At 48.0% G+C, this 26,502-nt stretch overlaps 1 protein-coding gene and 1 long non-coding RNA gene across 6 annotated transcripts in view; one reads left to right on the top strand and one right to left on the bottom strand.

Annotated features, from left to right (window-relative positions):
• The window catches only part of LOC116946533 (high affinity 3',5'-cyclic-AMP phosphodiesterase 7A-like), a 119,475-nt gene extending 115,653 nt beyond the window's left edge, over positions 1–3,822 (bottom strand). For 2 of the 3 annotated variants that reach the window (XM_032961506.2, XM_032961507.2), the window contains exon 1: positions 1,916–3,822. In XM_032961506.2, the coding sequence (XP_032817397.1) occupies positions 1,916–2,212 (297 nt within the window). In that variant the 5' untranslated portion in view covers positions 2,213–3,822. The remainder of the gene's footprint in view (positions 1–1,915) is intronic. The other variant, XM_032961509.2, reaches the window with a different exon arrangement.
• Positions 3,823–13,184: 9,362 nt separating this feature from the next.
• On the top strand, positions 13,185–26,173 carry LOC116946534 (uncharacterized). 3 transcript variants are annotated; one of them, XR_012945460.1, is made up of 4 exons: positions 13,185–16,939; positions 20,497–20,618; positions 21,015–21,066; positions 24,756–26,173. It is a non-coding gene; the product is annotated as an uncharacterized LOC116946534 (long non-coding RNA). The 3 variants fall into 3 exon arrangements; XR_004403577.2 differs by lacking the exon at positions 21,015–21,066; XR_004403576.2 differs by lacking the exon at positions 24,756–26,173 and having other exon boundaries at positions 21,015–24,145.
• Positions 26,174–26,502: the final 329 nt, after the last annotated feature.

Raw genomic sequence — 26,502 nt, 5'->3', positions numbered from 1 at the left:
AATATATACGGCATACTGTATGCATTTACACACCGTAGACATATATACGGTACAGTACCTGCACGAGTTTGTAAATGTGCGATGCTGCACGAACAATGTGAATTAATGAAAACCGGGACGCACTCAAAACTGCACTTACCGCCGTGATATATACGCAAACACCTTTCACGTCGCCCATAAAATTCATGCTCCAATATCTACTGCCAAAAGGCAATATCTGCCGCCTGGTGTTGTTGTGCCTCTATAGAATATTCACTCCTTCCAAAGTACTAGTCGAGGCAGAACACGAGACGTACGGCCTAAGAGAGTCCTTTGAACACAATACATGGGTTGATTAGTGCACTGCCCGACCACTCACCTGTGCCGTCTCTACACTATCGGGCCACTTGATGAGACACACCACACAAAGAAAGGCACCCTCGTGAAAAATAAGATTTTGAGCAGGCTATAGAAGGCAACGGGGAACGTAATAAAGTCTTATTTAAAAACAACAACAACAAAAAACAGACCACGATTAATTCAGTGAAACCACGAAATTGCACAATTTTTAAAATTATGACAGTTGGACAAACGTAAAACGATGTCGGTGTTTTGCAACTAACACAAAAAAGTAGCTTTAAAGAAATTAGTTTTCAATCCAGATTTTAAAGTGCACCGCTCCAATGGCTTCCTAATAAATAGTGACATTGGGACTTTGCAACATTGCAAGCAAAACTTCACCAGGCCACTCTTACAAATTAGTCTCTCCTGGTCTCTTGAGTTCTCAGCTGGTTAAACAAATCCACTCGACCCACGCAAGGCTTATATTGTGTAAAGCGATAAATATTAGCAGCTCCCCACTCACCATGGACACCTACACCGCAGTGCCACCGTATTTAAACAAATTACAAACTTGACCGTCCCAAACAAAAGGCCTTGTGATGCCGTCACACGTACCACCATAATACAAAGTTTACACACTTGTAAAGAAGGAGAGAGACCCCCCCCCTCCCTGAGTTACCAGAGAACTGCGTCCCAGTTTAATGTCACGCTCAGGCATCCAAGGCATGGAACACCTTAAATGCAAAACAACTGATCTACAATACTCTTTGGTTCTATTCGGTAAAGTCACGTAGGTAAAAAAAATAAAACAACAAAAATCACGACGTTTCGGCCACAACGTCGTGATTTTTGTTGTTTTATTTTTCACCTACGTGACTTTACCGAATAGAACCAAAGAGTATGGATCCTTGTAGTCACGAAAGCTTCAAATCTAGAATTGATCTACAATATTCCAGGTTCAGTTACAGCGCCGTGAACGTGCAATCGACGTGAATGCCTGCCACGGTGCAGATTTACACGTCTGCACCGTCAACAAAAGTTTACACGCTCGTTACTCCCCCCCCCTCCTGCAACACGTGTGAGATGCACTTGTTGTGTGACCGGGCAGACGAAGACTGCCGGCAGCTTTTGATGCGTATCATCACAGCACCGATTGCATCCGCCGCCTTGATTGTTCACAAGATTCAACTTTGAGAATTCCGCTCAAGGAACGTTGCGAAGAGGCCGCGTTTACCACTGCACCAATGGGCCCCCACCACCACAACCACCAGAGAGACCAGAATAAGCATTATATACCGGAGGAATCCGATAAGCTACGGATCTCTTTTTCACAAGATGTCCAGTTAGGAGGCACGGTATTAAGAACGTTACAGCAACAATCAATACAAGGACACGATATGAGTGCAAAGTACAGCAAAGGCAAGCAAATCACCGAGAGAAAAAAAAACACAAACTCAACTAAACCATCCCCATCAAACCAGGGGCAAAGCCCACCGAGGTATTAACAACTTATTGTTCAGACCACCACCACAACCTTCCACCACCACCACCACCGTGTGGCAATTAGCGTCGGTTCGCCTCCCCCCACCCATACCTGTGACAGAAGCCTGGGCTGAGGTCCACTGAAGAGGGCCGTGCAGGAGCTGAAGCTAATGGCGCCTCGTCGCAAGAGGACGTGCTTGGGGATCGGTCGGTCGAGGGGCAGCACGGGCAGCTGGTGACATGTCTCCATCGACTTGGCCGCCTCAAGCTCCTGCTCCAGCTGATGATGCTGCTGCTGATGCTGCTGCTGCTGCTGTCCGGGCCGCAAGCTGTGATCTGCAGCCGGATCCCGGCCATGGGCCGCGGCGTCCTGGAGCAGACCGGACCCCGGGAACAGATCGGCTCGCATAGGAAAACAAAAGCGAGCCCCAGAAGAAAAAAAAGCTCCGGGGAAATGAGCCTGGGGTCTCCTCCTCGGGTCGGGGAAGGGGGTGGTGTCTCTCGGTCAGCCCTCTTCTCTTCCCTATCGCTCGCTATGAGATTTGAAATGGAACGATGTAATAATACTGCAGCGGCAGCAACAATGACGACGATCGTAAAGTAATGACGCTAACGAAAATAACAAAATAACCACCAACCCCCTCCCTCCCTCCCCCCCCCCCAGCTAAACCAACTAAAAACACGAATGTCAACTTAAAAACGAACCGACTCGAATCGAAGGAACACGAGGGGCTTGCTTTCTCGCCAAGCTAGGATATCCTTGGAGAAAACAACCACCACCATCACCGCTACTCAAGTCCAGTCGTCTTCTTCCGCCGACGCCGTGACCATCCGTCCTGGTGGAGGGCTTGCAAGCCACGGGGGGCCCCCCCAAGAAAAAAATAAAAGATGAGACGAGCGAGAGATGAACGACCTCCCACCGGGTACACACCGAGGCAGGGCACGAGGCGACGAGATCCTCTCGTCGGTGGTTTGCAGGAGAATCCGAGCGAGAAGACGCTTTCTTCTTATTCTTGTGTCTCAAAACAACAACAACGACGACATCAATAACAAGAAGAAGACGAAGACGAGAGCGTCGCAAGCCTGCAAACAACTGGCTTGCTGGCCTCGCTAAACAAGGTGGTGGTGGTGGGGGGCTCTCTCTCGAGCCGCCTCTTTGTCGACAACGATGGACAACCACACGGCGGCAGACGCCGGAGACCAGACCGTGGTGGTTGATGTTGGTGGCCGGTGGAAGGATGATGATGATGATCGATGAGCACAGGAGGAGGAGGAGGAGATTGTGGCGGCGGTGGCTGCGGACTCCTTTTAAGTCAGCGGCAGAACGACGAAGCGACGCCGGCGTCCGAGAGAGCGAGGCGACATCCGCATTGTCCCCCCGCGTTTATTTCATTGTTTCTCTCACTGCCTCCCCCCCTCTCTCTCTCTCTCACCCTCACCAACCCCGCCTTTCGCTTCTCTTTCTCTCTCTCTGTTGTGTGTGTTGAGTGTTGCAACACGGTGGGTGACACGGAGAGCGGGAGATAGATGATGGTGGTGGTTGATGGTGGTGGCTGTTGTTGTTGTTGGTGGTGGTGGTGGGCGGGGTGGAGAACACAGATTCTCCTCCCGCCGTCCGTCCTTATCGTCCCTCTCTCTTGTTCTCGTTTATTCGCTGCTGTTGTTGTCGTTGTTGTCGTTTTCCCCTCGGTCTTCCTTCGTCATTGCCCGTAGCCGCCACCACCACCAGCGCCGCCGCCGCTGCTGCTGTTATCGCTGTTATTGTTATCGCGGATGAGGGGGGAGCAAGGGAGGATTTTCCCCCCCTTTAGAATGGGGGGAGGGAGGGAGAAGGAAGAGGAGGAGGAGGAGTAGGCGATAGAAGAGGAGGAAGAGGGAGGAGGGAATGAGAAGAAGAAATAAATAAAAATGTGCTTTAAATAAATAAAAATCCTACCAGCCAGCCAGCCAACCATGGGCGAGGAGGAGGAGGAGAAAGAGCGGGCGGGCAGACAGGCGGCATTATCATTCCCATCGCGTGGCGCCTCCTCCTCCGCCTCCTCCTCCTGCTGCTGCTCCTCCTCCTGCTGCTCCTCCTCCTGCTGCTCCTGCTGCTCCTCCTCCTGCTGCTCCTGCTGCTCCTCCTCCTGCTGCTCCTGCTGCTCCTCCTCCTGCTGCTCCTGCTGCTCCTCCTCCTGCTCCTTCTTCTCCTGCTCCTCCTCCTGCTGCTCCTCGTGCTCCTCCTGCTCCTCCTGCTGCTCCTCCTGCTCCTCCTGCTGCTCCTGCTACTCCTGCTCCTGCTGCTCCTGCAACTCCTGCTGCTCCTCCTGCTGCTGCTCCTCCTGCTCCTCCTGCTCCTTCTCCTCCTGCTGCTCCTCCTCCTGCTGCTCCTGCTGCTCCTGCTCCTGCTGCTCCTGCTCCTGCTGCTGCTCCTGCTGCTCCTGCTACTCCTGCTGCTGCCCACACCGCCAGGCCACACAGCGCACGCATGCCGGCCCAGAGGATTTCCCTCCACGCGTTGAATGATGTCGGGTGGGTGGCGGTGTGGCTGTGTTGAGGGCTTTTTCAATTGCGTTCCAAGAAATGTCCAAGCAAGCGACTCAGCCTCCCTTTCACTCACACCACGCACGTCCTAGCTCATCATAACATTGCAAGGGCTTAAAGTCATTTGTCACATGGAGGAAGATGCGTAGACGAGCGAGATGAGAGAAATGTGGAGAAAAGACGTGAGATTAGAGGGGGTGGGGGGTGAAAGATGTAGTTTTAATTGAGATTTGTCAATGAGCTACACGTAGACAAAAATAGAGATGAGAGAGATCAAGTGGAATGGCGTATTTATATTAATTAGCCTTTGATTTAAAGCTTTCGTGACTGCAGGGATTCATATTATTGGTTCTTTCGGTAAAGTCACGTAGCAGGGAAACAATAAAATAATAAAAATATAAAACAATAAAATTCTCACGACGTTTCGACTGCAACGCAAGCAATCATCATCAGGTGTGAAAACCACAGCAAGATGATGATTGCTTGTGTTGCAGTCGAAACGTCGTGAAAATTTTATTGCTTTATATGTTTATTATTTTATTGTTTCCCTTCTACGTGACTTCGCCGAAAGAACCAAGAATATTAATTAGCCTGTTAGCTTATATTAAGATCTGAAATGGAGCTGATATCTGCTTCATTTATTGCACAACTCTGGAGCCGCTTGAGCTCTGGTACTTAAACTCATGCCGGGAGCCACTACTGGGGGGGCTGCAAGGGACTGACCTCGTCCACCCGACCCCTTTCCAAATCCTCATATTAATTATAATTTACTTATTATCTAGAAACGCCACACAGGAAAGTCCTGCATTGGGATTTTATTTTTGAGATGCTTTCAGCCAATGTTTTTTTTTTCTGATTGTCCTTGACCCGCACCTCCGTTTTAGCACGATTGGCCACGTACGGTGCGAAAGAAATTCAACATACATGACAGAGGCTACAGGAATCACAATTAATGTTTATTGTTTTACAAGTGGGAGGAAACCGGAGGACCCGGATACGACCCACGCGCGTGAGAGGGCAACACTCTATCCCCTTATAGATGGAAACACATGGTGATTAGTCGACTTGCTGTACTGAATTATAGTCAAGGAAGCAGTTTTTTTAACGTTAAACTTACAATTTTAGTTTTACCAGGTAAGGCCCACTGAACTTTATTGCTCTTTTTCAGAAGCGACCTGGCCACAAATGATAGCTGAACGAAGTAACTTATCGCGTGGAAATGTTTAATGTGGATAAATCAGTTTAAACGCATTTTATAAGTGTGTAGAGAACATCTGGAGGACCCGCATATAAATCCACGCAACCACCCGGAGAACATGCAACCTCCAAATATACAGGCATCGTCAGGGTCGGAATCGAACCCAAGACCTGTATACCAAGGATAAAGTAGCTAACATCTCACCACCCGTGGCAAGGTGAGATTTAAGAAACGTGTCCACTGATTCAGCTGCCGCCGCTGGGACGTCGAACTGGCGAGCTCTGGATCGCAGTTCCAGCGAGCTACCCATTGCACTCTGGCAACAGCATCCTGTAGTTTATTTAAGAGACGCTTATTATGCCTGCCCTCGACAGTGGGCATTAAAGGGCACACGTCAAGCCTGAAGTCCTCTCAGGTAAGTTCTTGACCGAGAGTAACTCTGTCCCTTTTGTAAGTGCAGTTTCTGGAGTTGTCCTTAATCCATAAACTCAATAGGTGTTTGCCTACCTGTACGTTTTAAGATGTAATGTTTTTGTTTTGATATATAAATGCAATCCTCTAATTGCGTTGAAAATGTATAGTGTATGTATGAAAAAACAATCAGTTTAACATAATTATACTGTATATAGTGTTACAAACATCAGATCTAAAAATCAAATATTAAAATGTTAATTGTTTGAGTCAATTGTACTTTAAGTCATGCGGACAGCAGCCAGTGAAGTAAATGCATATTTTAATAGCACGTGGACAACACATGTAAAACTCATGTTATATCCACAACTCATGGAATTAATGTAATGCAGCCACTCCACAATACATCCTTTCATGTGCATATTGTTTATTGTTACTGGCGCAGATTACACGAGGATTCACGGATGCATTTGACGACAGATAAGAAAAAAAACTTTCAACCGTGACATTGTTTGACCAGTGAACGAGACATCCTCATTGTCGTGTGGATTTACATATCGATGAATATGAGAATATAGAGTTAAGCAAACAAGGTGTTAAAACCAAAGCAGATGGCATCGACTCGCTGAGGTTGCGTGTGCAGCGCTGTATGCAGTGCAAAATGTACAGCCTTCAGCTATATAGTAATAGGTTTTTACCCTTTTAGTTGGCACAAAAACTGACACCTTTATACAAGGGATCATGTCTGCAATAACCACAATACAAGCAGTCAAAAATGCAAACAAAAAGAGACAACTCTGATAATAATATGCACTGTCCTTGAATTTTATTGGTCCACACCCGAGACGGCTTTTCTTAGAGCCTAGTCTCCACTGGTGTTGGACCAGAAGACGCCAAAAGGCGTACAACTCAAAAACAGCGCACTATCAGAGTATTGAGGGCTCGGGGTGAGCATTTACATTATGAGACCTCCTTTGCCAGTAACAAGATATAGTAATAGGTTTTTACCCTTTTAGCTATATAATAAGCATAACAAAAAGAGAAAGCTCCATTCCTTTTGAATACATAACACAAGACTAGTATTATCATCGTGGAAAATGTTAGTAACAAAATAAATAATCAGACAGTCTTCTTCCCATATATGTCGCTCTAATGATGCTGAAATAATTTGCTGCCAGAAGGTCGTGTGGCTGATGGAATGGGTAAAATATACTTACATTTTTATGTTGACAGGTATGGTACGGAGGCGTATTTTTCTGGTTATTGTATTTTTTAAGTCAGTTTATACAGTCAACATAAGTTTTAACGTTCAACAGTTCCCCCATATCTGTGAAATGTAGGCATTTTTGATTGGTCAACACATTTCCCCTGGATCTGGTTACTGCTGATGTCATATTTCCTCCTCGACAGCAGCAGCTGAGATGTCAGCAACAGTTTAAGATTCGGCATGCAGCAGCAGATGTATAAACAGCAATTATTACTGATGTAGAAGGCAGCAACGGCAGAATCAATAGCGCAATCACAATATAATTTTGATTTATAAAGCTGTGTATACAGGACAACACAAAGTATGGGCATCAAGCGGTAATTTTCTATGCTTGACTCAATGATAACGGCACGTCTACTGATCTATATTTAGGACAGAAGCAATAATGTTCACAACAGGAGCAAGTCATGAGCGTATGGCAGAGATGTGGTAGAATATTATGTGATGTGTCCTTGATATTGAAATACTGTAAAACAATACTTAAGGTGCCCTACAAGGGAGAAAGGGGGCAGCTGAGTCCCAAAGAGGGGGCTAATGAGTGGTCACGGAGTATTTTCTTGTTTGTTATTTTTTTGTTATTTTCTTAGAACCTATCTACGTGACTTTACCGAATGATCCAAAGTATATGAGTATTTTCTATTTACATGGAAAAAAATAACACACTTGGAACAGAAAATACAATTACAGTGCATTAGAAATAGGAATGGGGTTTGGGAAGAGGGGAGGATCAGTCACGGGAAAGTTTTTAGCTATGATTTACACGGGATGAGACGGGAGTGCAGATATAAGGACGAAGTTACATTGAGTGGACACGCGGGTTGTGACAAAGGGCCTTGCTTTCTATAGTGGAGTGCAACAGGTGGCGTTCAGAGATGGAATTGACAATCTATGGAGGCTCTTCAAGATTAACGAGGACAATCTTCTATTTAATTTGATTGGAGACCAGTGGAGGGATCTTTACACTACCTTCTCATTGCAAGTACTACAAAGGACAAAGTCACGTAAGCTGCTTTATGCAACCACTGACAATTTGGGTAATGCGGTGCCTTTTATGGGAAGTCTGGAAGCAGCAATGTTGTAGTTACGGTTACCGTGTTTATGTCCCAGGCATCTCTTTAAGGAATGTTTTAATCTAGTACAGATTGTGAAAACAGTGGTTACAGTACTGTAATCCATAAGGGTTAACAGCAGCATTCGCTAGCTAATTGATATAGAAGCGGTGAGTGAAGTAAGAAGTGGCAATGAAACGCATAACAATAGCAGGAGTAATATCAATTATATTACTTGACAATCACCATTAGCCATGGGCAATCTACAACTGAAAGCCTGCCCAAGTCACCACCATCTCTCAGGATGCTGCGATAGAATAATCCACATGGCATCTTCACACACGAGCTCATATCATCACTGCATCTCCTCAGTGGCCGAACTCATGAACCCATTCCGTACCTTGGCTGTCACCCCCCCCCCCCCTACCAAGATTTGAACTCACAACCTTCCGATTGCGAAGTACTCAACCCTACCACTCATCTACCTGGCCGGACATGTGCGTGTCAATCCACTGCTGGTTGAGCGCCTCGCAGGGCGGATGGGTGAAACATCGAAGTTCAAATCTGCGGATTTTTGTTCCCACCAGCCCCATGACTACCCTGATTGTGCAATGTGACCACCGATCTGTCCAGGCTCAAACCTGCTTGGCTTCTGAAATCTGAAAAAAAAACACAATAAAAAATATTAAACTATTTAAATTTTACCAGGTAAGCTATATCCTGTAGCCTTTTTTCAGACGCGGACCTGGCTACCGAGTGACAGCTCAACAAAGTGGTTTATCGCGTGGAAATTTATATCAAATAACTCTAAACGAATGTTTGTAAATGTGGAGGGAAAAATTTGGAGGACCCGGAGAAAAAAAACAACACACGGGACCAGGCAGCGAGAGAGAGACGCAAACTTTAAATATACAGAAGACGTTCTGGGTCCCATCCCTGTCCAACCTCTCATCAGTGCCTGCCGTATTACAGACCAATTCAGATATTATTGGTTCAGCCCGTGCCATTATAAATCTCAAAGTTCATCCAACAAAGTCCCATTACAAAGGAGAAAAACAAAAACACAAAATGCCAGAATTGAAACGGCTGTACGCCGTGTGGACCTGAAAACTAAATTTCCCCGCACAAGAATACGTGGTTAACCCGTATGGCTTGACAGCTATTGGGATCGGGATCGAACCCACGACCTCCTGTGTACCAGACAAGGTACTTCATATCGCGGGTAGACTGAGGAATATGGTCACAGGCGACACGACAGAAGTCTGAGTGGGGCCAATGGAAACAATGCAATGGAACGTGATTTTTGCATTTGTTCCCGACAGTACGTACTTGATGTGCATAGGACGTCAAGGCTTTGTGCATTCAAGATGTGAAAGGCAATGCACAGATTGGCTGAAGAAAAAAAAACATTAAAACACTCAATGCAGGATATAACCCCCTGAAAAGACTCGTCCTGTGACTCAGCGTGGCAGGATATAAATACACACGAAGTGAAGATTTGCGTGGCTGTGCGCCGTGTCATCGCGACGGACGGAGCAGCGAATATCGATCGCGTCTCGCGGATTCAATGACGATCGTCGAGCAGGGGAATCGATCCATCATCGATTGCCGCGCGCTCCACGAACCGAATCGTGCGCACGTGCTTGGGGGGGGGGGATCAGATTAATGGCCATTTGTTCGAATTGCAGCACATAAAATGGAACACAACAAAGTCAGGTTGACAAAGTACAAAGGAAACAGACAATGAAACGGAGACGTTTTTTTGTTTGTTTTTTCGATTCTCGAACAGAATTGTAAGAATGATTTCCAGCGTGGTGCTGGGAGAGGGTGAATTGCAACGCGCTTATAAATACCCAGCACCAATGTAACGAGCCACCCCATTGGATAGAGCCGAGGTCTTCTCGGAGAGACGCGCGTTTTTATTGGCCAGAACTGGGTTATGGGCGTAACCTCTCCCCAACCCCCTTCTCCGCCCCCCACCTCCTCCCCCTGGGGTGACGTCACGCGGAACCCTCATTGAGAATCGCGGCGCGTGCTGGGGGTTTCCCGCCGCCGCTTCGCGCGCCACTGCGCATGCGCAGAGCTGAGTGAGCGACATGGGGGGGACCCCCCCCCATCCCTCGTAGTGTTGCCACCTCTGAGATATAAAAACCGGAACGTTTTAAAATATTACTTTGTTGATTGAACCAGGTGCGAAGAACAAGGGCCCAAGAAGAGACGAGTCTCATTTGCATCAGGAACTGCCCGCAACTGATTTGCAGACACGTCCGCGTATAGATTGCATGCAACTAAGCTGTGCTGATCACTATCACAGGAGACAGTTTTCCTAATTCTTATTCTTTATTCACGAAAGGTAGCTCTAGGGCACTCTGTATAGCTTCACATTATTTGAGTAGTCTGTGGATTGAATTGCCTCGTCTGTAACTTACGTTGGTTTTTGAAGCCAATGCAATGAACCACTGAAAAATAAGAGTAGGTTTTACACTTTCTGGCAATAAAACAGGTGTTAAGATGTTCAAACACCTTTTGCAAGGAATCAAGTCTGCATTAACCACACATTTGTGGTGAACGTGCAAACAAACATGGTCTAAAATATATGCATGGTCTTTGAAACTGATTGGCCTACCTCAGAGATGACTTTCTTTATAGCCTAGTCTCAGCAGTGTCAGACCAGAGAACGCCAAAAGGCGAACAGCGATACTGAGTAAAAGGCCCCATGATACAATGGACTGCTGTTTTTCGGTTAGTTTTCCGCCGGATTTCTTGTCACTAACCCTCCACGATCCGTCAAAATTGCCACATAGACACGTATCATTTACACGTGGCAATGTGTTGATCATTTTCTGACCAGTAAAGCGCCTCACCGGTTGCTTAAGACATTTTCATGACGTAATTAAACTTCAACGTGTCGCTTGCTACTTTGAATGTTTCTTATGACGTGTCCCTGTCATAACAAATGAAACTGCTCAGTTCAGTTTTTGCGCACAAACAACAAGCCTTGCCCCGAGGCAATTTGGCTGAACTGCACACTGTTATTGCTATACAAAATATTTTATACTGGACGAATCCGATGAGATATTAAGCTCTTTTTTCACAGATCTCCAGTAGTTTTTAATTGTTACTGATTAATGTGTACAGTGAGGGAAAAAAAGTATTTGATCCCCTGCTGATTTTGTACGTTTGCCCACTGACAAAGAAATGATCAGTCTATAATTTTAATGGTAGGTTTATTTGAACAGTGAGAGACAGAATAACAACAACACAATCCAGAGAAACGCATGTCAAAAATGTTATAAATTGATTTGCATTTTAATGAGGGAAATAAGTATTTGACCCCTCTGCAAAACATGACTTAGTACTTGGTGGCAAAACCCTTGTTGGCAATCACAGAGGTCAGACGTTTCTTGCAGTTGGCCACCAGGTTTGCACACATCTCAGGAGGGATTTTGTCCCACTCCTCTTTGCAGATCTTCTCCAAGTCATTAAGGTTTCGAGACTGACATTTGGCAACTCGAACCTTCAGCTCCCTCCACAGATTTTCTATGGGATTAAGGTCGGGAGACTGGCTAGGCCACTCCAGGACCTTAATGTGCTTCTTCTTGAGCCACTCCTTTGTTGCCTTGGCCGTGTGTTTTGGGTCATTGGCATGCTGGATTACCCATCCACGACCCATTTTCAATGCCCTGGCTGAGAGAAGGAGGTTCTCACCCAAGATTTGATGGTACATGGCCCCGTCCATCGTCCCTTTGATGCGGTGAAGTTGTCCTGTCCCCTTAGCAGAAAAACACCCCCAAAGCATAGTGTTTCCACCTCCATGTTTGACGGTGGGGATGGTGTTCTTGGGGCCATAGGCAGCATTCCTCCTCCTCCAAACAAGGCGAGTTGAGTTGATGCCAAAAAGCTCCATTTTGGTCTCATCTGACTACAACACTTTCACCCAGTTGTCCTCTGAATCATTCAGATGTTCATCGGCAAACTTCAGACGGGCATGTATATGTGCTTTCTTGAGCAGGGGGACCTTGCAGGTGCTGCAGGATTTAGTCCTTCACGGCGTAGTGTGTTACCAATTGTTTTATTGGTGACTATGGTCCCACCTGCCTTGAGATCATTGACAAGATCCTCCCGTGTAGTTCTGGGCTGATTCCTCACCTTTCTCATGATCATTGCAACTCCACGAGGTGAGATCTTGCATGGAGCCCCAGGCCGAGGGAGATTGACAGTTCTTTTGTGTTTATTCCATTTGTGAATATTCGCACCAAATGTCACCTTTTCACCAAGCTGCTTAGCAATGGTCTTGTAGCCCATTCCAGCCTTGTGTAGGTCTACAATCTTGTCCCTGACATCCTTGGAGAGCTCTTTGATCTTGGCCATGGTGGAGAGTTTGGAATCTGATTGATTGATTGATTCTGTGGACAGGTGTCTTTTATAGTAATAGGTTTTACCCTTTTAACTGGCACAACAAACTGATACCTTTATTCAAGGCATCATGTCTGCAATAACCGCAACACAAGCAGTCAAAATGCAAACAAAAAGACAACTCTGATAATAATATGCACTGTCCTTGAATTTGATTGGTCCACACCCGAGACGGCTTTCTTTAGAGCCTAGTCTCCATTGATATTGGACCAGAAGACGCCAAAAGGCGTACAACTCAAAAACAGCACACTATCAGAGTATTGAGGGCTCGGGGTGAGCATTTACATTATGAGACCTCCTTTGCCAGTAACAAGATATAGTAATAGGTTTTACCCTTTTAACTGGCACAAAAGGGTAAAACCTATTACTATATCTTGTTACTGGCAAAGGAGGTCTCATAATGTAAATGCTCACCCCGAGCCCTCAATACTCTGATAGTGTGCTGTTTTTGAGTTGTACGCCTTTTGGCGTCTTCTGGTCCAACACCAATGGAGACTAGGCTCTAAAGAAAGCTGTCTCGGGTGTGGACCAATCAAATTCAAGGACAGTGCATATTATTATCAGAGTTGTCTTTTTGTTTGCATTTTGACTGCTTGTGTTGCGGTTATTGCAGACATGATGCCTTGAATAAAGGTGTCAGTTTTTTGTGCCACTTAAAAGAGTAAAACCTATTACTATATCTTGTTATTGGCAAAGGAGGTCTCATAAAGGTGTCTTTTATACAGGTACCAAGCTGAGATTAGGGGCACTCCCTTTAAGAGTGTGCTCCTAATCTCAGCTCGTTACCTCTATAAAACACACCTGGGAGCCAGAAATCTTTGTGATTGAGAGGGGGTCAAATACTTTTTTCCCTCATTAAAATGCAAATCAATTTATAACATTTTTGACATGCGTTTTTATGGATTTTCTTGTTGTTATTCTGTCTCTCACTGTTCAATTAAACCTACCATTAAAATTATAAACTGATCATTTCTTTGTCAGTGGGCAAACGTACAAAATCAGCAGGGGATCAAATACTTTTTTCCCTCACTGTACGCATAAAATGCATTTACTGGGGGATAGAGTGGTGGCCCAGTGGTTAGCACACTGCGCTATGAACTCGGGACGACCTTAGTTCCTGGAAATCAAGAACGGTGGTCGGGGAGTGATATCTGACGCCTATCACATTTCTCATTGAATACAGAACGTCCAAGGACGAACGCATGTTGGAATGCATTCCAGCAGTTGTCCCAACCTCTGTTCGAGTGCCCCCTCTCAGCCCTATCAACTGTCAGCATATCCCCTACCAGCAGGGCTTTACTTTCTCGTGGAATATTTTATGGAGACCCCCCCACCCATGACCCCACAAATGGTAGATAATTTGTTTGATATTATTATCATTAGTTGCATTATTGGGTTGTTTACAGCGTGCGCGGCATCATGAATGCACACACTTCCTGATGTAGGTGCAGAGAGACAACAACAGATTCACATCCAGGTGGTCAAGCCAGATAACCGCGTCAGGAGCAGCGGAGTGGATCGTTGCGATGTCTCCTTTGTATTTGTGAATCAGGCATTGCATCGCCATATGTTGTACGGTCTGTTCTGGATGACCATGGATACCTGCATCAGGTATCTGCATCTGCCATGCGGTTTATGGTGCGCCATGAGATTGGTGGAAGATCAAACCCAGGGATCTTCTGCGTTGAGTCTTTCACAATAAGGTGTTTGTTTATTTTGAACTCCATTTAGTTTTCCGAGCTTCATCGGGGGTTGAATTCGCATTTTTTAAGGTTAAGCGGATGGTGTCCAAAAGGCCTTGCTGTGACTTCAAGCGATGACGATGGATGTTATTGAGGTCCTGATGAATGGAATGGCGACTGCATCCTTCGACAATGCATATGTAGTTACTGTGGCTGTCACTGTATGGTGCCGGGGCTTACGAAGCCACGGCGGATTGTGTTGTCATTGCGGCAGCCCAGGTTACGGGGTGTAGTACCAGCCCTGGCGGGGCTTGGGTGAGCGCTGGTTAGCGTGGAGGCACCGCGAGCAGTGTGCGGTGCGGGCTCCCGGTGAGGGAGCAAGAGGGAGCGTCAGCCAGCCAGGGTTACCTTGGGGCATGATACGCTGGTTGACCTGCTGTCACGTGACTGGATGATATTGGAGGGGGGCCACCGGTGGACGGGAGCCATGGGGCGGTCACGTGGTCCAAAAGAGCTCTCGGGAACCTTCGAGAAGGAGCTCGAGAAGCCTGGAAGATGGGCGGGGCGAAGGGCGGAGCCAGCTCCAGCCTGGGGGGATATAACAAGGGCCCCGTGAGGAGCTCGACTCTTCGTGTGCTGGTGTTACAAAGATCCACGTCGGGGAGAAGAAGCCCCTAGCCACGCGGTCCAGGACCCAGCTTGTGGTCCGGACCGGGATAGCGAACCGTGTCTAGTTCTGCCGTAGCGTGGTTAGATGGGCATTCGAGACCCGAGCGTAGATTGTGTTATGTTACGTACCGTTGTGTAAATAAATAGTGTTGCTCCTAAGATAACGCCTGCGACTCAGTTGGACTCACTACACATACACTCGTAACGAAGGCATTCAGCCGGGCCCTCAGTGCCTTCTTTAGTGACCATCGCTATTCTTGGCCCCTGACCCATGTGGACTGATGCCCATCTCATAGGCAATCCTGTCTGTATGTATGTTGAACGTCTTTCGCACCATAAGTAGCCAAACGTGCTCATCGGAGGTGCCAGTTTCCGCACTGAAGTCTCCGCGGACAACCAAGGGCATCTTAAGTGGGACACGTGTTCACCAGTGAGTCTGAGTGGTGAAGCATAGCATAGGTTTGCTTGTCCTCAAGATCACTCACCTCGTTGGGAGCGTAGACAGTGGTAAGAGGCACCCAAAAGAGCGCCTCAGCTTCATCGTCGTCATCATTGTCCACTCACTGACCGCAGTGACCCATAACCACCAGGGGAACTAGAGCACCCTCAACCACAGTGGCCACCCAATGCTGGTGTTCACCCCCCCAGGCAGCCCGAGCAGCAGTGGTCTAACCACCACGACTGACCTTGACCTCCCCATTGTGACAACACCTCAAACAGGGCGGCCACTTTGGCCGTTAGTCTGCGCAGTTCCTTTTGATAGGAGGGCCAAGGTATCATCATCTCCCAGAGTTAGGACGTTCCAGGAGATGAACCTTACAACTCGCCAAAGGTTCACCCCAGGCTGGCACCTTCGGGGGCGGGGGGGGGGGGTATGACCCCCTCAGCTCTCCACCACTTGTGCCCTTTGACCGCTGGAACAGCTGGGCTCGGGCGCCAGCAAGAAGCCACTGCCCCCCTGGTCGCTGGTCCTGCAGACCTTTGTTGGGGCATCAGTGGAGGGTCCTTACACATGGCTAGGTCCCAACTCGTTTTCAGTGACTGGGAACAAAAAATCGGTCCAGGCATTTATAAACACAGCGGTCCAAATTTGGGCTATGGACATTTCTTTTTTAAACGAGTTGTGCGACGACCTTTGCGCTGTGACGTCTTAGCGCGATTTTGCTGTGCGATCTCATTGGCTCATTCGGACTGGTCAAAAAAACAAATGGGCCGATGAATAAGAATCATTGGGGCTGCTGAAAATGGGACTTAATGCCAACTGAGAGTGTAAATAACCAATGAGGCGTACACAGAAGTAATACAATATTCTAATTTAATTTTTACTCTGACCACATTTGTAATTTTCTCGCACAGACCGGCCCACAGTACGGACTGCTGCCCCGATGGCCAGTCCGGACCTGGTGGAATTCGACCGCGGATATTTGGGTTAATTGTAATAAAAACAAATCTCTTATCCGTGACTTCATGTCGTCGTGGAGAGGGAGAGTTTAACTTTTATGAAATAATGTATGCATGTTTAATCTATTTCACACCGTACGTAGCCAACCGTGCTAATCGGAGGTGCGATGACTACGTATCATATACATCATTTGAATATGGAGTCATGCTGTAAGCATGTATAACATACAGGATTAGCGTCAGCTGTATTACCCTCAGTTTTTGCTTCCCTAGTTCCCCATTTCAAATCCAACATGAGTCCCTTGAAAATGCAATGCACTGACACCAGATATTTTCGCCATTGGCTAATTTGTGTGAATGTAAATGATTCTCGTTGACACTAGCAATTGGCACGTCATTGTGTGCCGGAGTGAACAGGTGCATTTGAAGCATTACTATCAATAACTTAATTACCACATTGTACCTTCCTTTGTGTGTGCTAGGGCAAGATGCCCCTGAACCGAGCTGTGACGAAGCATCAGTGAGTAAAAAACACGTATCATTTAAGCAAGCCACAATAAGTTAACTCCCACGCCTTTATATTTGGAGATAGCATGTTCTCACCGTGGTCGTATGGATTTTTTCCCCGAGTCCTCCGGTTTCTCCCTCCACACCTAGAATCAACACGCGTTTAGAGTATTTGGTTGCTATAAATGTCCACGTCAAAAGCCACTTCATTAAGCTATCGTTTGTGAAAGCCGGGTCACTTCTGAAAAAGAGCTGTATAGCTCAGCCGGTCTTACCTGGTAAATTATAGAAATAAATGTTTGAATAGTTTTAACAGGTATACTGTACTCCTAGCCTGCATCTGTTGACCACCACGAATAAAATAAGTGCTGTAAAGTAGAGCCCACTCAGGGCATTCATAGACTTACATTCGACATCGGTCAGAATCACAAAAGGGCCCATAATATTGCCTTGGTACAGCTCTTGTTCAAAAAAGGGGGGTATGTAAAAAAACTCACACGTGGCAAGGGACAGCCAATGTTAAACAGGCTTTAAACATGTGCTCAACACTTTACAGACTGAGCATAACTAAATGTAATCTGATTTGTTTTCTGTGGTTCATTCTGCTCGAGCACTCCTCATGCCCTATGTCTATAACGTACAGTCTGTTCTCCCATAACGCGGTGGTAGTTGCGATCCTGAAGAACACCGTGTTATGGACAAATCGCGTTATCATATATTAATTATAATAAAGAGTAAAACGCAGTCCGCGATGACACGTGAGATGCGTATGCAGGTTTAATGAAGACTGAGGCGCAGGGGTAGCATCTAGAAGCATCCAGCAGCATCCCACTGCCTTGTGCGATGCTACGTAATTCTGTTCACTCAATCACGTTATGTCCCATTCGCATGTGTGTTATGAAAAAATAATGTGTTCCCGAATATGTTCATCGGGTTACATCCAATTCGCGTTCTGAAAACACGCGGCGTTTAACACACGGTAGGCTTTCACCACCAATATAATCCACAATCGAGGTTTTTTGGGATATATCGCGTAAATATAAATGCGACGTTAAACCCTCCACCACCCGACACAGCTCAATTAGTAAGGGTTTGTTGCGTACACAAAACGTGCCAATTCGTTGCTCGTTCAGCACACCGCTAAGTTAAGAATATATTGTGGATAATTGTTGTACTTGTGTAGTGTCGTGTAAAATCACTCAATCGGACACGTTGTTCCAAGTCACCTGCTTACACTTTATTACTCTCTCTCGCACCAGTTGTAGGCACTCCCATCTCTGTCTATACGATCACTTTTGTTAACCAACTTCCCCTATCTACTTTACACCTCGCTGACCTGCCTGCGACAGCTCTTCCTCTCAGCAGCTCCGCACTCACAGCTCCGCACACAGGCAGCAGCTCACACAAAGCTTGCACACAGCAGCGCTCACACACAGCTTCACTCACACAGAAGCCTCGCTCGCACAGAGCTTGCACACAGCTTGCACACAGCAGCGCTCACACACAGCTTCCCACACACAGAGCTTGCATACAGCAGCGCTCACACACAGCTTCCCACACACAGCAGCGCTCACACACAGCTTGCACACAGCAGCGCTCACACACAGCTTCCCACACACAGAGCTCACACACAGCTTCCCACACACACATCTTGCACACAGCAGCGCTCACACACAGCTTCCCACACACAGAGCTCACACACAGCTTCCCACACACAGAGCTTGCACACAGCAGCGCTCACACACAGCTTCCCACACACAGAGCTTGGACACACACAGAGCTCACACACAGCTTCCCACACACAGAGCTTGGACACAGCAGCGCTCACACAGAGGCTTCGCTCACACAAAGCTTGCACACAGCAGCGCTCACACACAGCTTCCCACACACAGAGCTTGCACACAGCAGCGCTCACACACAGCTCGCACACAGCAGCACTCACACAGAGCTTGCACCCAGCTGCGCTCACACACAGCTTCCCACACACAGAGCTTGCACACAACAGCGCTCACACACAGCTTGCACACAGCAGCGCTCACACACAGCTTCCCACACACAGAGCTCACACACAGCTTCCCACACACAGAGCTCACACACAGCTTCCCACACACACATCTTGCAGACAGCAGTGCTCACACACAGCTTGCACACAGCAGCGCTCACACACAGCTTCCCACACACAGAGCTCACACACAGCTTCCCACACACAGAGCTTGCACACAGCAGCGCTCACACACAGCTCCCCACACACAGAGCTCACACACAGCTTCCCACACACACAGCTTGCACACAGCAGCGCTCACACACAGCTTCCCACACACAGAGCTCACACACAGCTTCCCACACACAGAGCTCACACACAGCTTCCCACACACAGAGCTTGCACACAGCAGCGCTCACACACAGCTTCCCACACACAGAGCTCACACACAGCTTCCCACACACACAGCTTGCACACAGCAGCGCTCACACACAGCTTCCCACACACAGAGCTCACACACAGCTTCCCACACACAGAGCTTGCACACAGCAGCGCTCACACACAGCTCCCCACACACAGAGCTCACACACAGCTTCCCACACACACAGCTTGCACACAGCAGCGCTCACACACAGCTTCCCACACACAGAGCTCACACACAGCTTCCCACACACAGAGCTCACACACAGCTTCCCACACACAGAGCTTGCACACAGCAGCGCTCACACACAGCTTCCCACACACAGAGCTCACACACAGCTTCCCACACACACAGCTTGCACACAGCAGCGCTCACACACAGCTTCCCACACACAGAGCTCACACACAGCTTCCCACACACAGAGCTCACACACAGCTTCCCACACACAGAGCTTGCACACAGCAGCGCTCACACACAGCTCCCCACACACAGAGCTCACACACAGCTTCCCACACACACAGCTTGCACACAGCAGCGCTCACACACAGCTTCCCACACACAGAGCTCACACACAGCTTCCCACACACAGAGCTCACACACAGCTTCCCACACACAGAGCTTGCACACAGCAGCGCTCACACACAGCTTCCCACACACAGAGCTCACACACAGCTTCCCACACACACAGCTTGCACACAGCAGCGCTCACACACAGCTTCCCACACACAGAGCTCACACACAGCTTCCCACACACAGAGCTCACACACAGCTTCCCACACACAGAGCTTGCACACAGCAGCGCTCACACACAGCTTCCCACACACAGAGCTCACACACAGCTTCCCACACACAGAGCTCACACACAGCTTCCCACACACAGAGCTCACACACAGCTTCCCACACACAGAGCTTGCACACAGAGCTGCTCTCCCTCTGCGCTGCTGCCCTCGCCTACGTTCCCTCAAGCCCACTCACTCGTCCGATCCGGGCGGGGGGATCAACCATCACGCGCCCGGCAACTCGTGAGGGTTGAGATCCGTCCCTGGCTTGAGCGGCAGCGGCGAGATGTCTTCACCTTGGTCCCAGAACCCCGAACTCCCGCTCCGCTCTCACGCGCCCCCTTACATCCTCCTCCCGATTATCCAGCTCCTCCCTTGTGCCTCTTTAGGGCCCGACAGGCCGGCGCCTGTCAGGCCATCAATCGTCGCTCCTCATCGCACGTCTCCCTGGCAACACCTCCGGTGCCAGCGTACGATCCACCCGTCTGCAACCGAATCTCCCGTTAAAGAGGTGGAGGTTTGCACGTGAAACCTTACATTGCACACGCGCACCTGCCTGCCCGGGGCAGCAGTGGCACCGCGTATTTTACCACACTACACTTGTCTAAAAACTTAGAAGGTGGGGGGGGGGGGGGCGTGGGAATGAGCCCTCGGCAGGGGAAGCTTGCCCCCTCCCCATGGGCACCTTCATTAATTTATTTTCAGTAGTTTCCAATTAAGATTAAAATAAGTCAATTACATGCACCCACTTTTCCGAATGTGAGGGACAAAGCCGACCCCTGCCCTCCCACCCCCCGCCCCCCCCCCCAAATATAAAAGTCAAACTCCGCCTGTGATACGGCGTGGGGCTGCATTAGCAAATACCGGGCTCATTGCCATTCTCACAGTCGTTGTTGCTCTCTTCCAGACACCCTGAACTTGCTGATGATCCTCATGGGCCGACCGTGGCCCACCTGACGGTGACTTTGGTTCGGGTGTATTTGGAGGCAGAGCGGTGTACGTGTCGTGTGTATCGTTTGAGCAGGAAGTAAAAAAAAATTCAGGGGTTTTGTTGTTGTTGTTGTTGTTGCAGAAATCAAATGCTGCAACTGCACACACGTAAGTTTGAACAAACGCTGCGGGCCGTGTTTAAATTTGAAAATTGGAGGAGGAGGTGGTGCGGACACCTCATTTGGGTGCGTGTTTGTCTATTTGTCTCGAGGGTTGCAACAGATAAGACTGGAGGATACGGTACATTCAACAAGTCATATTTAGAACACACATGTCCGGAACGTGCCGTTGACATCATAGAGTACTCTTTGGTTCTTTCGGTAAACTCACATAGGTATAAAATAAAATAAATTAAATGTGATTTAATTTATTAAATGTGATTTCATTTTATTTTGTTTTATTTTCTACCGACGTGACTTTACCAAAAGATCCCTGCAGTCACGAAAACTTCAAGTCTACATCATAAAGTACGTAAAAAATATATTTTTTATAAACAATATATTACTCGGATGAGAGTAAATATAGCCCAGGCTGGGTAGTGGGTGGTTGGGGGGGTGCTAGGTAGGCCACTGAACGGCACGGAGTTCATCTGTTCCAGTGAAGTTATTCAAATCGCCCGATGAAGCTAGTTGTAATGACCAGCGAAACGTCGTACTGAAATTGTAAATGTTGTGGTTTTAGTCTCCAACGCACTGGTTGTGCTGAAGTAGTGTTGTTAAACCCGCCACCACCCGACAAGCCAATTAATAAGGTTTGTCACGTAAACAGAACGTGGCCAATTCGTTACGAGTACAGCACACCGGTGTGTTGGGGAACAAAGCCACGACATTATTTCCTCTAATTCCTAAAACACCGAGAAGTACACCTGGGATGTTTGTGCCGAAATTGAATTCCAGCTGGGAATCACTGTCGTGAAGTGATAACACCATTACATTAACAATCCAAAAACATAAACAATGGTATCAATTTGGTGTTTGAACATCTTAACGCCTGTTGTATCGCCAGAAAGGGTAACGCCTAGTCTTAATTTTCATACTTTGATACTGGCAAAAAAAAAGGTCCCATGATAATGGAATATATCTCTTGAAAATGTGTCCATCTCATTATTCTCACTGGGAGAGTGTTTGCATCAACGAGTACATGGGTGAAGTTAACTGCGCCCATGTGCGGAAGCCACGATGGTATTTGATCGCAATAACAATCAAGGCAGTGCGATCGGAGAGGAGTGAGACTCCAACATTGATCGCAGTGTGAAGAGTCAACAAAGTGCCGGAAGCCTTGGCAACTGTGCACCTTCACTCGGAATCGTTCCCACGTGGCGCCTATTTAATTGGCGCTCACGCTATTTCAACAAGGTATTCGTGCAAAGAGGCAGTGCAACGTGATGCAGGCTTGCTTGAGTTTGGCTTGTTGAGGCTCGCAGAATCTGAGCAGTTCGCACAACGTATAAGGGTGTTCGACAGAGAGGGAGTGGATGTGCATAAAAGACAGCTCAGCTAAAGGAATAAATTGCCCCAAAATTTGGATCCACATAAAAAAAACAAGAAAGGCATGATTGGACGTTTGTGAATACGGAGCTTTATGAATCCTATCCATTAGGAATAGTATCTCTTTCAAAACGTTGAGCTGAAAACTATTTTGAGATCCGATGTAATAGAATTTCAACAGAATACCATCAAACCCTCGTACGAATAAATGCCTGCCACCTGAACACATTGATGCCAAATGCCGGACTATCTGGGTCAAACCCAGGTAAGTGGTAAACCTAATACCCCGTCCACTTTATTTCGAGGACAATACGATATATGTGTGCCTCAAGTGTTACAGAACATACCATGTTCAGAATCTAATAGGTGGCAACATTCCCAAATCCCCACCCTTAAGTCAACATTTGAGCGCTCAAAAATGGCAATTTCTCTCTCCACACTGCTCTCTGTTCATTGGACAGACATTCCTGACGTGATTGGTTTCCATAATAAGCGGTTGTTTCAACGGTAATTGCTATGCTGAGCGAATGTAAACACTATTTAGATGCGCAGAACCATTTAATAGATAGAACCCAGTTAAAGTGCGGTCTTTTAGGCGTTTTAATTAAAATTCCACTCGAGAATTCTATCCCACACTAGATTGTGTTTTTTTGTTGATTTCCGCCTCTCTGGCCCCACAAGTCCTGCGGGAGGTAGCCTCTCGTTTTAAATGGTTAAGAATTCTAACTTTTCCTCTCGAGCGACAACCATCTTCCTACAAAGGACCCCAAAGCTCTGCAAATAAGTAGCACGTACACTACAAGGGCGGTGGAAAGTTACGGCATACACATGTACAAGCGCACATGAAAAAGCCTGTACTGAAATGTTGTTAATGTACGCGTGTTGTGACCGAATTGTACCACGAGAGTGGGACGGCGGGGGGGAATCCATGAGATAGATGGTGATGATAATCATGATGGAGATGATGGAGATGATGACGCGGTGTTAGACGTAATGATATGCGGCTGTTATAATGCGGTGGTGGGGAGCGGTAGTGTTGTCGTTCGTGCACTGCACTACGAACCCAGTGAACCGAGTATGAATGCTGCTCAAGGCCAACATCGGTGACGAATATCTGAACCGGTCTTGGGCCTTACCTCGGTCGACTCAGCCTTAAATAGGTGCCTGGCGTGGTGTGTAAAGCATCAGCATCGGGGAGTCAAAGGCGACCTTTGTGTGGTGCTGGTCACTCACCCTCTTATGTTACACTAGCGATACTACCCAGCTTCGCCCGGGACTTGGATTCACCACGCCCGGCCGCCTTTGTCTCCCCAGTGGCGATGTTCACACATCACACCAGTTACTCGTTTGAGGCTGAGTAGAGCTAGGGGAGGCCCAGGACCGGTTCAAATAATCGTCACCGCTGGTGGCCGTGAGCGGGAATCGTAGCGCAGCTCGCTAACCACTACACTACAATGCGTTACTCTTCCACATGCGCGGGTCACATGACAGATTTGACGTCACAGCTCACTTGCCGTGCAAAAAATATATACATTATTGAGCCCCCCCCACCTCCCCCCCCCCCAAAAAAGTGTATTTTTATAATTTTTGCATGGTGTACAGTCTGGAAAGTACCCACATGGCAAATTTCAAGTTTGTTGCATGTCGGGAAGTACACTAAACATTTTGAACAGACACACATGATCACAACTTTGCCTTTTATATATGGAGATGTGTACCTTGTGGAGACACATATGGGGGGGGGGGGGGGGGGTAAGGGGGCGACGAGGGGGTGGGAGGGGGGCTATAGGTGTTGTCACGTAAGAGGGGGGCACCCAGGGGTGGGGAGGTAGGGAAGTTGGGGGTGGGGGAAAGACCGTCGTACAAAGAATGGTTACTTTCATGGTTTGATAGGGAAAAGATTGGCTGGCTGGCTTGGAGGGACGGACAGACGGTCACGTACAAAGGATGTGTGGCTGGATGCTAGTTAATAATTTCTTTTAAAAAAATCAGTTAATCGAATAGGTTTGCATATCCCCTTCTCTTCACTCTACCAATCATGTATCCACTCGTACTTTACGTATTTGCTTTTTAAATTAGCGCATCTAATTTAAGCTATCGAGCAATAATCCTGCCTCACCCCCCACTCCCCAACCCAAAATGTTGCATCTCTCAATCCTCGTCGCATGCAGCAGGCAGCAACTCTCCGCCGTGCCAGTCCGCGGATGAGCGAGGGAGACCGCTCCACACCTCACGAGGAGGAGGACGAGGAGGGGCCACGCGGTCCCCTGTGGCCACGAGGAGGGGCCACGCGGTCCCCTGTGGCCACGAGGAGGGGCCACGCGGTCCCCTGTGGCCACGAGGAGGGGCCACGCGGTCCCCTGTGGCCACGAGGAGGGGCCACGCGGCCCCCTGTGGCCACGAGGAGGGGCCACGCGGTCCCAGGTGCACCAGGCGTGGCCGTCGCGACGCCGCTGTGCGTCACGCGGAGCCACGTTCCACACCCCTCGCCTTCCTCTCACCCCGAGGGGGTTTTGTGCAACGCGTGAATTACAAATGCCCAGATGCCCCCCCCCCCCCCCCATTGTGTTTATCATTACCAGAGGCGCGCCGCTCTCCTCTCAACCACCAATGTAATGTGTGTTGAACTTCTCTCGTTCTCATCGCACGTATTCCTCACCGTGCACTTCGTTGTCTCGACTAGCTCATGGGAATCGATGGAATTCATCGTGAACGTTTGTCTTGGCGGGCAAGAACATTGCTGCCCTTTGACGGTGCGCCACGTGTCGGGGGAGTGAAGGGCAACAGCCTGGCCAGATCATTCTGCAGTCCCGACTAAAACATATTAGCAGTCACATTGTGTGTATGTATGTTGAACTTCTTTCGCACCGTACGTCGCCTACCGTGTTAATTGGAGGTGCGGGGGCAAGGGAAGGACAACAAACTAAACACAAAAAGCGGTTTTAAAGAAATTGAATTTTCAATCTACATTTATAAGTCCGTAGCACCCGTGCTACGTATAGCATGGAAAGCCAAAATATGAAACATGTGCGTCTCGAGAGAGATCGATCCCACTCTTCCACTCGAGGCTTTATTCGTGAAGCAGAAATTGACATCACGTTGGACACGTTGTGAGGCCCTCTGGACTCGAGGAATCGGTCTTTGCTTGGGAATGGAGAATGTAGCAGGGGCAGAGGTCAACCTTGGAGGTGGTGGATGGACGACATCAAGAACACCGCTGGCCTTACACACTAACCCAGCTACGAAAGGCAGCCAGAGACAGGTGGTGTGGATGGCGGAGTCTGGTGGTGGATGTCACCAGAGGTCATACTCGACCTGACGGCACAGGGTGGCAGGGTGAGCACCAGTGAAATCCCCCATTCATTCACCGGCGTTGCCCATTCATGTAAAATAAAAAAAAAGATTCCTGACGATGTTGTTCACGTAAACATTTTCTCCCAACAGAACCGGTGGTGCTGCGGAAGCAGTTACACATTGGCACGTTTGTTCACTTGACAGATGCATTGATTGGCTGCGTCGGGTGGAGCAGGGTGCACGACACATTTTACTCACGCGATCTTGCCAAAATAAAAATCAACAATTAATCTTTGCGCGTTTGTCAAACACATTCGTACGTGAATATTGATTGATGAACTAAAACTTAGATTTACAGTACGTAATCTTACCTCAGCCAAAATATATTTAAAAAAACGGACGGCACCAGGACATTCCTATAATTTGTCACCAGATGTATTCCGTGCCTGTGGCCTTGTGTGGTTTTTGAAAGTGTTATCTGCGGGGAGCGGTGGTGCAGTGCGATATGGCACTGCGCCACGAAACCCGGCGATCCGAGTTCGATTCCCGCTCACAACCGATAAGAGTGGATATTTGAACCAGTCCTGGGCCTCCACTTGGTCAGCACAGCCTTAAATGAGTATC

This window comes from Petromyzon marinus, chromosome 27, assembly GCF_048934315.1.
Source record: "Petromyzon marinus isolate PM22_M1 ecotype Great Lakes invasive population chromosome 27, UKy_Petmar_22M1.pri1.0, whole genome shotgun sequence".
Lineage (NCBI taxonomy): Eukaryota > Metazoa > Chordata > Hyperoartia > Petromyzontiformes > Petromyzontidae > Petromyzon > Petromyzon marinus.
This window is presented reverse-complemented; position numbering and strand designations above follow the sequence as displayed.